Source organism: Anarhichas minor, unplaced genomic scaffold (genome assembly GCF_050575085.1).
Source record: "Anarhichas minor isolate MPS153535 unplaced genomic scaffold, ASM5057508v1 ptg000136l, whole genome shotgun sequence".
NCBI lineage: Eukaryota > Metazoa > Chordata > Actinopteri > Perciformes > Anarhichadidae > Anarhichas > Anarhichas minor.
In genome coordinates this window covers 1,957,457-1,971,879 of record NW_027466582.1, presented here as the reverse complement: position 1 = coordinate 1,971,879, position 14,423 = coordinate 1,957,457, and the positions used below count along the sequence as shown (strand labels likewise).

The following is a 14,423-nucleotide window of genomic DNA, read 5'->3' as shown; positions in this document are numbered from 1 at the left end:
ACTCGTGAAAATTATTTAAAACTTTAATATTTCTGGTATAGGGTGTAGTTGGGCCTGTGGCTCCATCTTAGATCTTTTAACCATTTTATTGCCTGTCTCCATGGTCTTTCAGAGGGGCCCTGTTGAATTGATGATACAGATGAAAGATGGAAGATAATAAAATGTATGAATGTAACTTTGAACTCATCTGTCTTTATTTTTCTGTTTCTCACCCAGGTTCCCATGTATGACTCTACAATGGACCACATCATCTACTGCCTGCTGGTCCTAGGAGCCACAGTGATGACCACCTATGCATGCCCAAAGTACTGTGTATGCCAGAATCTGTCCGAATCCCTCGGGACATTGTGTCCCTCCAAAGGCCTTCTTTTCGTGCCTCTGGACATTGACCGCAGCACGGTGGAGCTCCGGCTAGGAGGCAACTACATCCTCCGCATTACGCAGCAGGACTTTGCCAATATGACAGACCTGGTGGACCTGACCCTCTCCAGGAACACCATTAGTTACATTCAGCCCTTCTCTTTTGGCGACTTGGAAACACTGCGCTCACTTCATCTGGACAACAACCGCTTGATCGAGCTAGGCCCTGATGACCTGCGAGGCTTGGTCAACCTGCAGCACCTCATCATTAACAACAATCAACTTGGACGCATCTATGACAAGACCTTTGAGGACATGGCACCTTCCTTGGAAGATGTGGATCTCTCCTACAACAACTTGATATCTCTGCCCTGGAACTCTGTCCGCCAGATGATTAATCTGCACCAGCTTAGTCTGGACCACAACCTGTTGGACTTTATTCCAGAAGGCACCTTCACTGACCTGGAAAGGCTGGCGAGATTGGACCTGACCTCGAATCGCTTGCAGAAGCTACCCCCAGACCCCATCTTTGCCCGCGCCCAGGACTCAATGATGCTGACTACACCCTATGCACCCCAACTGTCCCTAAGTATAGGCGGAAACCCATTGCACTGCAATTGTGAGATGCTGTGGCTGAGGAGGCTTGAGAGAGACGACGACCTAGAAACTTGTGCGTCCCCTCCTGCCCTGAAGGGTCGTTACTTTTGGAATGTGAAGGAGGAGGAGTTTTTGTGTCAGCCACCTCTCATCACTCAGCACACCCACAGAATGCTGGTCCTGGAGGGCCAGACGGCCAACCTCAGGTGCGAAGCAACTGGAGACCCTTCCCCTACCATCCACTGGATCTCCCCTGAGGATCGGCTGCTTGGCAACTCCTCCCGGACCGAAGTGTACAGCAATGGAACCCTAAGCATCACCATCACAACCTCCAAGGACTATGGCACCTTCACCTGCATTGCTGCTAACGTAGCTGGGGAGTCCACCGCCTCCGTGGAGGTGTCCATCATTCAGCTCCCCCACCTCAGCAATGGCACCGGGCAGCCAGCACCACCGAAGTCACGTCTCTCTGATATCACAGGGACCACCAGGATCAGCAAAGGCGTTCCCAAGAGCCAACCAGAGAGGGCCGTGTCCGTCTCTGAAGTGACAGCTGTTTCAGCACTGGTCAAGTGGACAGTGAGCAAATCATCCCCCAAGGTGAAGATGTACCAGCTCCAGTACAACTGCTCTGACGATGAGGTTCTAATTTACAGGTAAACACTTACACATTCTTTTTAAAAAATCTTGAAGTGGAGCACGGCTTTTGCCAAGTGCCCCAGTAAGCCATGACAGTGTCACAGCGAGCCAGCATGCACAATACCAGGACCCTGAAACTGAATCAGCTAAATGGAATTATTCAATAATTAATTTTAGTACTTATACCAGTGACGCTGTCCCCATGACACCCGCTGTAAACTGCCTGCCCAGCACCAAACCACAGCACAAAAGTCTCTTTTATTAGGAGTTGGTGTCGAACAAATCTGATTATTGGAAAATGCATAATGTGGCTAGAAACACAGCTCCTCGTGAAAGATAAGTTTGTGTCTGCTGGATGTATGAATACATAATAGTTTGCTAATAATTCATACATTTTCGCCTAAATTGAAAAGTCATTTCCACAGCAGAAATCATTTGTTTTGGAAACTGCCTGAAACAGCGATCTGTCTGTTTTAAAATCCCAATTTGAAAGATTACAGTTGGCATTACTTTAGCTGAGTTCCAGACAACTTGCAACTCAAAAAGGAAAAGAACAATGGAAAGCCACTCAAAGTCGGAGTTACTACTTGTAAACTCGGGGCAAATCCACTCACCCAGACTTCACATAGAAGCAGCACACAACAATGGAAGTGCACATTGTGAATGGTAGCTAAAAGGCAATGTAAGCATATTTGCTGGATTTAATTAAAGTGATTCATACCATCAAATAGTAAAATCTGTTCTGCATATAAATGTATGTCATCCTGTGTTGCCATGTTATTAGGTAGCTGGTTACAGTAAACAATCTCTAAAAGTGATCTGCTATGCAAAAAAAAAGCATGTGGAGGCTGCACTGCTGAAAGTTAAACTGCCTCTACACTTGCCAAAGAAACATTCGTTTCTCGCGGTCAGCCATGGTTTTTGCTTATGTTTAGCGTTGTGCACCTGGAAAGCTCGGAGGCCAGAAGTTTGAAATTTCAACTAAAATGCTGACCTCCAAGTTCTTTGGAACGCAGCATCCGTACATCATTACTGGAAAATGCACATATTATATATATATATATATATGTGGATGTAGGTATTGTCCTTTGTCCATAGAATTGCAGTAAAAACAACTCTTTTCCCTTCTACCTCACCTTTTCATCATGTGATGTCTCCTTCACTAAGCACAGTGCTGCACTATACTGGGCTCGATTATGCTCAGCAGTCCAGAACCAGAAGGGCAATTTCTAAGCTCAGGAGGCAAGGGTTCCTGTCAATCCAGCAGCAGTTGATGGGGATGAAACTGTATTAGATGAGGCTTGTATTCCACCACCACAGCCTCTAAAATGAATGTGAAACCAGCCAGAAAAAAAATCCAATTACTTAATGCCATATAAATCTCTACTCAAAACTGTGGAAAGCAAGATATTTAGAGCTGTAGCCTCAGGGTTGTAGCCACCCCCTTTGTTGCAATGTTCTCCTTCATTATGAAGCATATTTTCTTTCTTGTTTCAGCCAGATGGAAATGCAGGAAGAGTGTTTTTCAGACCTTTATGTAATCATATAGTACAACTCTGGCAAATAGTAATATAATTAATTCTATTCAGTCTATTTTTTCAGTTCTTGCTTAAAACATTTTAAGTTGAAAAATCAACATTTTTGAATTTAAATATGTCCTAATTTAGAAAGATTAGATAATAAAAAAGACACTATTCATGTTGTGTAAATATTTAAATAGCATACACTGTACATATGTACTAAGCTACACAGGACTTATAAACATGACAGCTGTTGTAAGTCGGATCATAAGGACATTTCATTTATTTATTTATGAGGGCAACGCATATTAATCAGCATTTCAGTAAATGTTCCAGTGTTGGCCATCTGGTCCATTTTCAACTGCAGTCCTTTGGCTGGATGTATTGAAACCAATGAGATGATGGACAACAAGACGCCATAAAAACAGCAACCAAATAAGTATCCTCAAGACCGTGCACGGCAATACACCAGTGTAGCAATACAGCAACAACAACATGCAGACAGGCAGAACAGCAATAATCGACATGTTGATCTTCATGTTACTGTAAAATTTACAGTCACAAGTTAGTAAAATGGTAATATCGTATAAGTACAGAGCTTTGGTTGAATGCTGGTAAACAGTTCGTGTAGAGAACAAAACCAATAGCATGGGCCGAAATGCAATCCGGGAACCCACCGGCTACCATATCACGACGGTGGTTTGAAATTAGCTTTTAAACTGACTACTTGTGAAACAACCTGGTTGTGTCGAGTTGCTAATCGGACTGTAAAAGTAAGTCTTGGCCCGGATATCCACTTGCTACACTGGAGACACTGCAGAGGCTTATCCCTCGTCAGACCTGTAGCCGATGGGTTCGTCATTTTATGCATTTTGTCCAGTAACAGATAAGCATGAAAAAAAAAATGCATTCAATCGATATAAGAGGTTTGGCCTCTTGCCTGCCCCGCAGATGTTGCTGTTGAAGCATTTCAATAAGTTTGTCTTTCCAAAGAAGAGAGAAAAATATTTTATAAATGATACCGAGATCTGTTTTTTTTATTTTAATACTTTGCCTCTCAGACATAGAGGAGAAGCAACCTCCTCTGCCTCTATCGACCGGCCTCCTCTGATATACAGTATATAACAGCAATGACATTTAAACAGTAAGACAATAGTGCAATGGCGCAGAGTGCAAAGGGTGCAGGAATAAATATGGAATGATAAATGTTGCTTCATATATTTGTGTTCAGTGTGTATGCAGTAGTGTGCATATTTCATACAATAGTGTGCATATTTCATATTTTTGTATACAAAAATATGCAGCGGCTCTGTGGTGGTTTGTATTCTAAGCTTAGTTGTGGATGAATAAGATCAGTAGAAAAGTGAAATAACATGTTTTGTGTGTGGATGATGTGGCTCATTGGGAGCCTCCAACCGAACTTTGCATAGCCCCACTGATGGTGTCTGCTGAGGATGTCTTGAATTTGAATATCAGACAAATAAGAGCTGAACCAACAAGTCCTTAATGCCAACCCAGGCTGATCAATTAAGATGTTAGCAAAAGCTCTACCAAATCTAGAGGGATTAGAGCTTTCATGCTGCCATGAGAATGTGATTTTCTACCATAATAAGGGCAGTCTCTGTCGTGTACGTTGTTCTGAAAGCAGCCTGACATGTATCACAGACTGATTCATAAAAGCTGAATTTAATTCAGAAGACTTGAGTCAACTCTCAGTAAAAGTTTAAATAAGAATGGAAGTTTGCAAAAAGGTCTGTAGCTGCTGGGATTCAAGGGATCCAGACAACTTAATCATTTCAGCTGTATGCCACTGTGCGCAAGAGGCAAGAGTTGTTTCCTCTTCACACCCTGGAGCTGGGGGACAATGTTATCACTGCTCCAGTTTCCCTGATTGGCACATTGTTCCTTGAACTAAAGGTTTAACCGTGATCTTTTATGAAGGATGGGTGAACGTGGAGGCCTGAGGGCACAGACATTGCACATTAAAAAAATGTGCAATTGCAAGGCTTAAAAGGTTATTTTTTGTAGTTCCTTTGTAAAGTGTACTATTCTGAGATAGTTCCAAAGTTTTTGACTGTGACATTATCAGACGAGGGTAGAGTTGTCAAAAATGTATAGTAAAATGACTGGTACATTTATAATAACAAGTACTCAAGTAAAGCCGAGGACTTTGGCTCAGGAGAATGCTGTTCCTCTCCTCTGTGAAACCAAACGTCAACGTTGACTTATTGTAAAGGGACGGAATGTTACACAAGTGGAAATTGACACATAAAACTGACGTTAGAGGGGTACATAGAGCTTTACAGTCTGAAGTGTAGGGCCATTGACCAATCTGGAGTATTTGACAGCTTGGGACTGAGAATGTGTTGTCTTGGGAGGATCTAATATGCATGAACCATGAAACTATAATGTAAAGAAAGGTTGATATGAAAAGTATCAACATGTTACAGTATCCTTATAATTACCGAAACAATTCAGTACTCCAAACTAATCAAGTCGTACAGACTATGAGGGTAGTTCAGTAACAAAGACCCGACAAATATCAGGCAAAGAGTAACCCAGCATTTTAAGAGAAAGTGCCCATCAAATGGCTAGTTATGAGATAATGACGTGAACTTTGTGATGGATATTATTTAATAGACGAATTGGCTGTTCAATACAGTTGTGTGATCATCTATTTTTGAACTGTTATTAGTCATTTTATGCAATTGCAATCCAGTCAGGCGGCAACCTCCGGATCTAAAAAGTGAAGCCAATGCAGAAGTGCCTTAAACTTGCATTCTCTCTAATGGCCTTCAGGGGGCGACTGTGTAGAAATCTATGACACAATGACTCTACTTCTGACTTGATGTATTACCTCAGTAAACATTGTAAACATGACTTTATGGTCACAATCACTAATTTCAAGTCGTCTTTAATTATGGTCTCATTTAGAGTCAAATAGACCATAAAGTGGAGTATGCTTTAGGGCGGGGCTACCTTGTGATTGACAGGCCGTTACCACGGCGTTGTCCGGTCTGGGAGTCTCTGAATCCAGCAAAAGAAATTGTCTTCATCAAGCTACATGTATGGCCTGCCGAATACAATGCTAAATACCGTTGCACAGAAACAAACCATTAGTCGTTCCATCTCATTTGGATCATGTTATAGCTTCATCCATTATTATTATTGTTCTAAAGGGGTGTGGCTACCTCAACCGAAAGCCACATTAGCTCACCCGCCATCTGTTACACCATTACAAAAGTGTCAAAGTATACATTTTTCTCCCGAAATGTAGACCATTAGAGTAAAGGAGAGCGTGTTGAATTCAAACTACTTTTAGAACTACAATATACTCAAAAAGGTTACTTAATTAAATGCAAACTGTCCCATTACTGTCCACCTCTGATGTAAAAATGCACCGCATAATTGCTGCTCATGAATAGGTGATTCTATTCAGTTCTTTATGTGGCTGTGGTAATGGAAGCTGCAGGTCAGCTGCCGCCTGTCAGTGATATTTCAATAAAATTGCAATACGCAGGGCAATACTTCGCCACATAATGGCTTCAGTGTCACATGTCATGGGATTTAGTGTTAGTCTGTTACGGGGAGGTATGTCAGGACTGAAAGCACTCACCTTAGGCCACCATTACTGGCTATTAGCTGAGCTGAAGAGACTGTTGGATTCATGGCTTCTATACTGAAAAGCATACTGTAAGGTATTGATCACAGCTCTCACAACAACATACCAGCTTATTTTGAAATGCCAAGCTTCCTCCAGGAGCCGTTCAAGAAAAAGATCATGTTGGAATGTGTTCTTCAGCAAGCAGCAACAAAATACAGGAATGTGTGACAAACATTTCTTTTATGTGGTAGAGAAAAGAGTGTGTCAGCGATATTCAATGTAAAGTGACCAAATGGTCAAATCCTCGCACCTTTATTACAATTGCATTCCAAGAATCCTCTATGGATGAACTCTCATGTCTTTTACACAGAGACTCAAAAGCTCAGAACGCGTACAGGATGTTGAGCTTTGGAAACAGCAGTTGACAAAACAATCTCAGCTCAATGTCGTCTTACTTGCGTTACTCTGAACACGCTGACTGTATGTATACTGTTCCACGCTGTCCTCATCCACTGTTCGCACTTATACCTACAAAAAGTTATGTGCTGTAATTTCGAAATAACGCCACAAACAAAAAACACAGAAAACATAGTTATTTACTTTACAAAAGTACTTATTTTACTGATCGAGTATGTGAATACATTTTTTATAACATACACAAACCGTCGTATGAGGATACATTGACTGTCCATGTAGGCTTAAAAGACTATAGGACTTAAAGTGAATTCCTGACCTTTGAAAGTCCATGAAAACTGCTGATGAAGACTGTGGTACGGTTGAAAGCTCCAGAATAAGAGATGAAATTGTTTTTTTCTCATGAGTATAATTTATTTACTGCATTACAACTAATCTTTGCACATAACAACTTGATCAGAGTATTGCATTGCTAAGATCATTTAAAGAAGACCAGCAATTCAAGGATACAAAAACAAAGAAAGAAATATTATCAAAAAGTTATAAAGTAAATGTTCAACCGGGATTAAACGGCGTGATCTGGCCTGTGTTGGCCTGTCTGCTGATACGAGAAAAAAATACAAACATATTAACAATAGAAACATGATAATATGCAGCAAGCATATCTATAGCATGAATATACAATGTGCTGTTTAATATTTACATATAAAGTGAGTATGTTACTTATATCTCAATGTATATTTATATATGAGAATGTGCAAAGAAGATTAAGGAAGGAAGATTAAGTGTAGAGTCAAAAAAACAGGAGAGAACGTGCTCGAGTGCCTGGATAGCTTTTCTAAAGCCCCCTCCAGACACGCACTTTATTGCATTAATCTGATGGCAATTCATTTATTTTGTCATTTTGTAAAAGTCATGACAGCAGTTTCTTCAGTTCAAAGTTCACCACCTAAAGATGAAGGAATTCTAAATCCCCCATAATAGAGTTTGCAATGAGAAAGTTTGAGATGGATTTCTGTTTTACAAAGAAAAATAGGCCATGACTTAAATTTTGGCAGCAAATGAGATTTTTGTCATTTTGGTTTGTGAGCGTCGGGTCAGAGAAGCATAAGAGGATCAAGAAATAAACTCTTAGTACATAAACAAATCACAACATTCTCAGCCGCGTCTTAGCATCATTTGCTGCAGTAAAAAAAACATCTGAGATTCATCTGAGAACAGAGGAGGGAAATAACTGAGTACATTGCACTTTGAGACGTTACTTGGGTATGTCCATGCTACTTTAGAGTGAAATGTACTCTTTAGTCCACTACATTTATATGACAGCTTTCGTTTCCAGTTATATTGCAGATGAGGATTTTCTATACACAGATAAGTTAAAAACATAATGAAAGGGGCAATTCTGCATAATGAGTATTACATTTTATACTTAAGTGTATTTGTCTTTATCATACCTAAGTACAATTTGACTGGTAATCATCTATACTCTGTACTAAGATATTTATACTTTTCCTTATAAGTAAAATATCTGGATACTTCTTCTACCGCTGGATTTAACAGTTCAGAGTTAATCATTGAGAAATCATTTTTTTTAAAGGGACAGTGTGTAGGATTTGTGGCTGCAGATGCATCTAACTGAACAGCACTCCACTCACTCCTCCTCCCTCTCCAACACGGTGGTACTGTGAGCAGTTGAATCTAAACCCGTTTGCCTTGCTCAAAGGCCGTCCTCACCATAATTACATTACTGTCGGAGCGACGAAAGACCACACTCTTCACAAGAATGTCTCGCTTGAGTTGAACAATGTTAACTCATGCGGAAAATGCAAATGACGCAAATTCCATGTATTCACGCCATTCGCGTCCCTCCCCATTTGGTAATCACCCTCTGCTGTTCAATTCATCGAGATGTTTCAAATTTCAAGCCAGTTCCTTTTTTTTAAAGTTGCGCTACAGGCGGCGAAAGTTGGCTGTTGAGTACTGATGTTTGTGCCATGATTGTCTTCATTGCCAGATCAACTCACTGCAGTGCTGGCTTTGTGTTTGCATGAGCTATGCTGTGTTATCAGCGTTATCTCAAGCGGAGACTTTAACACAAACCACGGGCCTAAGGTGGCAACGTTTTCAGCAACAACTTCCTCTTCCTAATGCATTCATCCATTACAGTTAGACGGAGGGGATGTTTTATTGCAACCAGGAGATATTCAAGGGTATAGACACAGACACCGAACAATGCCACGGCCCATTTAATCCTCTACAATACGGCTGCAGAGTCTAAGTGTGAGGAGCAGCCAGTGAGAGACCATTAGGGATTTTGCTTATATAAGCATAATCAAATTTCCCAGCAGCACCCTGGATGTTTAGGCTGAATCGAAGGCAGGAGACCGCTTGGCTTGACCTTGTGTGTATTTGTCCAGAGGAAAAGAAAAGCCTTAAGAAATCACGACAGATAATGAATAATCATTCAGCCGTTCTTTGCAGCTGTAAAAAAGGAAGAATGGAGCTCATGAATTAGTGGTTGAGGACAGGAAAGATGCAGCCCGGAGTAACGATGTATTTGTTTTGTCAGCTCTTTATTTGAGCTGAGAAAATATCTAGAATATTAAAACTATAACTGACAAATCTCTCGCTAAGCTTAAAGAAGCGTAAACCCGTCTCCTCCTGTGTCTCCTCTCTCTCTCCCCTGCTTTCACTCTGATTAATGCTACGGCCTCGCGCCGTCATCGGGAACTAAGCAGGCCACTCCACAAATTCCTTTTTCGCAGCCCGAAGGGACAAGAAATGTTTTTTATCTCCCCGTGATAAGCATTGGCATAGGTTTCTGTGGACTCTGGCTATATTCCTATGAATTAAAATGAATTAGCCAGTCTATGCAGACAACCTGAAATCAATTAGACCCAGACAGAGGAGCGAGCAGTGCACAGCGAAAGCATCACTGGGCTAAAGAATTTCACTCCCAAACCGCGGCAGCCAATTATAATAGTGTAATGAACTGTAGCACAAGTTGGACAAGTGGAACTTTTGTATTGGAAAGCAGCTTCTTTTTGTTTGAGCTGTGGTGAGTAATTGGGATAAGGCAAAACACTGAGGATGAACTCATCTGTGATCCTTGTCGCATGTCAGATAAATGTCCTTTTGGTGAAAGAATGTGAGATAGCCATCCGTTGTTTGTTTTTTTGCATTTCTCTGTGGATTGAGCCCACAGTATCAATAAAGCACAAAGACCTGCGGCAACCACGCCGAACGTATTTTGTCATTTAGTTTCGTTTAGTGATACAAGTCTGAGCAGCAGCTTTGGTCCCTGCATTGGTTTTTACTCATTGTGTAAAAACCGATGCAGGGACCAAACCTGCTGCTCACATGATGGATGAGAACCAAACGACAAAATCCGTTCAAAGTAGTCGCCGCAGGTCTTTGTGCTTCATAGATACTGTGGGCTCAACGTATTCAGAAACATAAGGAGCTGATCAGGACTACAGGTTGTGATGTCACAACTATACAATCACTGGGACCATTCCGCTAAACTCCGTGTAGTTGACACACACGACCAATCAGAGCAGTCTGGGCTTTTTCAGGTTTAAAGAGACAGGCGCTAAAATGAAGCGTATCAGACAGAAGGTGAATATTACAGGAGCTGTAATATTCAGACTGACAATATGAGAAAATTATGTGTTTTTTTAACATTAAAGCATATAAATATGTTCGAGCAGAGACACAAAGTACAAGTAGGAATGTGAAAATTGGCACCTCTAAAATGATAATATAAATCTCCAGCTTGGCTGAAAAAAGTGGGTTAATATGACCCTGCCTAGTTTTAATAAACCTTCAGAAATGAACACAGAAACCATTAGCCCGATTAGAAGCTGATATGAAACAGTGATCTTGACATAAACAGTTTATAATTAAGGTAGATTTTCAGACGTAAAGCTGAACAACGGTCAGAGCTGGCAGAATTCTGAGAATGATTCGGCCGAAAGGTGAGACGGTCAGGTTCATCATGACTGATGTGAATCCCTGCAGGAGAAACTGACTCTGGGCATGAACGAGGGCTAACATTCAAACAGCAGGCGTGAGCCACCGGTCATCTGGCCCCTGAGCAGCTCGCCTCGGGCAGTTGGGAGGCTCGCTGGATTCGCGCGCACAAAATGTGCTTCACTCTCTGTCTGCTTATTTATTTATCACTGCTTCGAAGCTCCAATATCAAATGGACCCTCTGTTCAATGCTGCAAGACAGATGGCTATGAGAGATAAAGCCAATTACTCTTGGCTGTCTGTTAAAGCAGCCACCGCAGAGACTAAGCAGTGGAGAGAAACTCCAGGGAATGCAAATGGAATCCTGACTCTCCTTTAATGAAAAATTGGACAGTGAATATAGCTTGCATTCCCTCCTGCAGCAGTTAGGAGTAAGTCTCCATGTGCTGAAATTACATGTGTACCCTGTTCAGATGCTGATGGTTCAATCATTTACAGCATTTACTATATGCCTCCTCTTTGTTTTCAGAGCTGCTTCTGTCTTTAAGAGAGATATCAGAAGAGGAAGACCTCTTTATCTTAATCGAGTAATTAACCTGCAGGTTTTGTTTTTCCTTGTCTTTGTTCAGGATGATCCCGGCCTCCAGCAAAGCTTTCTTGGTGACGAATCTGGTGTCGGGAACCCGCTACGATCTGTGCGTGCTGGCCGCCTGGGACGACACCGCCACCACGCTCACGGCCACCAACGTCGTGGGCTGCACCAATTTCTTCACCCAGGACAACTACCCTCAGTGCCAGTCGCTGCCCAGCCAGCTGCTGGGAGGCACCATGATCCTGGTGGTGGGGGGCATCATCGTAGCCACCCTGCTGGTCTTCATCGTCATCCTCATGCTGCGTTACAAAGCCGCCGATACGGAACCCCCGGCAGGCAAACTGACCAGTGTCAGTGACACTCACTCTCAGACCAACGGGGGGCGAGTCGGGCCAAACGGACTTCTTATGCCCCCGTCTCAGCCTGAGCCGAAGGTCAAGATCAAAGTGGCCCTGCAGGACGAGGTGGTGGAGTTTAAGTGTGGCTCCCTCCAAAGCAGTCTCACCTCTTCTTCCTCATCCTCGGGCTCCATGGTGGGGGGCCCGTACAGCCCCAACAGCACACTTGCCAACATTTGGAGGTCAGCTCCCTCCAAGCCTCGGTCCAACCTGGACCACCTGCTCGGGGCCTTGACCTCGCTGGAGCTGCGGGGGCTACAGGGCCGCAACCTGGGGGGCGCCAGTAGCGCAGCGGCGGCAGCAGAGAAACCCCGCACAGACAGGGACCCGCTGCTGGGCCGGACGCTGGACTCCAGCCTCAGCCGGCTCCTCATGCTACCTCCGGACTCTAAGCCAAAAAGGAGCCAGTCCTTCGACATGGGAGACATAACAGGCGCCGGGGCCGCTCAGCTGTGCAACAAATCCCGCAGGTTCAGCAGTATCTGGACTAAGAGGAGCCTGTCTGTAAATGGCATGCTGCTGCAGTGCGAGGAGGAGGGGGACACGGGAGGGAGCAAGGGGACAATAGACAGCGCCGACTGGGTGATGGAGAGTACTGTCTAGGGAAGATGGAGGACTGTCAAACACTGCCCAAATGGACCGCCAACGGCCATGCCAAGACAGACCCGCTGGTCTAAGAGCCTTTGTCCTGCATGAAGCACACTCATTTTCATCCCCTCCACTCCACCGCTCAGACTCAAGTGGGACAGGACGAGGGGTCTTCACAGTCATAGCCAAAAACAAACTTTTGGAATAAGACCTTTGGATTGTTTTGGCCCGCACTTTGTACAGAGATGAACTAAAATGGATGGTCGGCCTCAAAGAGCTGAAGGGAAATGACAGAGCTGTGCTGTTATGTGATCATGCACATGGACTGCTATTATACTGTATACATTTAAAGTATGTAATGAATTTAAAGTTTTATATTTTTGATTTTGCTGGTCAAACACAAATGATCCCTTCCTGGTCTACACAACAAAATCTGTAAATTCATCCTCATATCAGTTACCTACTGATGCAGTTTATCCTCCTCTGACGGAATGGTGAAGTATATAAACGTAGATGTGATGCTTTGATTCATGAAGATTTCAGAAAAAAGATTTATTGACAAAGCTGTATGTGAATATATTTACTTTCTATACAGAGTATATATTTGAGGGGTCACTCAATAATGCTAATCATATCAAATTTTATGTGACTGCATAGATTATAAAACCCCATTATCTCCTAAACTATGGCTGTACTGTGTGTGAAGACTCGGTTAATTGTTTAAAAAATGCCAAAATATTGAAGCGGACGGTGGTGCAATGGCCAGGATGTTCCAAGACTATTTAGTTTGTGTATATTTGTCCAATAGTGAAATGAATGGGTTTTTATGGGTTTTATTGTTGTTAATGTAGAAGTTATTTTTTAAAAGATGCACTCACTGTTTCGTCACAGAATATCGCCCAAACACCAGAGAAACTCCCCCCAGTTCACTGAAACTAACAACGCATTCAGGGCAATGTTGGACAAAATCAGGATGCATATTTTTGGAGGCTAATTCTGGTTCATAACAACTTGTTTATAGTTTTAAACATCAATTCTATCAGTAATAATAACACTGTAGTCACTAAAGTCATTGTTGAGATATGGAAACACGGCCACATAAATACAACTAAGCCCAGCAAGCCCAATAAATAAGAGCAGGCAGACCATCAGACCAGTAGTTTATCTAAAAGTTCCCAACCCCGAGGACTAGTACTGGACCACGGGATCAGGAAGCAAGGAAACAATATGATCAAGCTAAAAAATGGGTCAGTTGTTACTGTAGTTTTCCTCATCACTTCCTGCCACGCCACCGGCAACAGTACACCGATCTGTACCAAAATAAGTCATCTGTATGTGATGTAACGGTCCATTATCACAGTACACACTTACTGAAAGGTACAATGCAGGACTCCAATGAAACTCCAAATCAGGGCGTCCTCATGGGATATTGTAAAGAAGCAAACCATAGACTGTATATAAAGATGGACGACACAACAGCTTTCTATAAAAACATCTTAATCCCCCGCTGGTGGCTGGCTGTAGTATAGCTCATGAATCCCGCCCCCTCCATGTTAGTGGATGGGAGATGGGCCAACCTAAAAAAATGTATTACACATAAAATTTCTTCAAAGATGGTTTCTGTCAGTTTACGTTGTTCTTATCACAACGCTGATGTATGTTCACGTGTTCCTGATACATTTCTTTGAATTATTTAAGTGAAGCTGTAAAAAGAGGGTGTGACATCATGATTGATTAAA

At 42.4% G+C, this 14,423-nt stretch overlaps 1 protein-coding gene across 1 annotated transcript; it reads left to right on the top strand.

Annotated features, from left to right (window-relative positions):
• Positions 1-222: 222 nt before the first annotated feature.
• On the top strand, positions 223-12,699 carry lrfn2b (leucine rich repeat and fibronectin type III domain containing 2b). Its single transcript, XM_076084357.1, has 2 exons — positions 223-1,613; positions 11,736-12,699. The coding sequence occupies exons 1-2, from the start codon at positions 223-225 to the stop codon at positions 12,697-12,699; spliced, it is 2,355 nt and encodes a 784-aa protein (XP_075940472.1).
• The last annotated feature ends 1,724 nt before the right edge of the window (positions 12,700-14,423 follow it).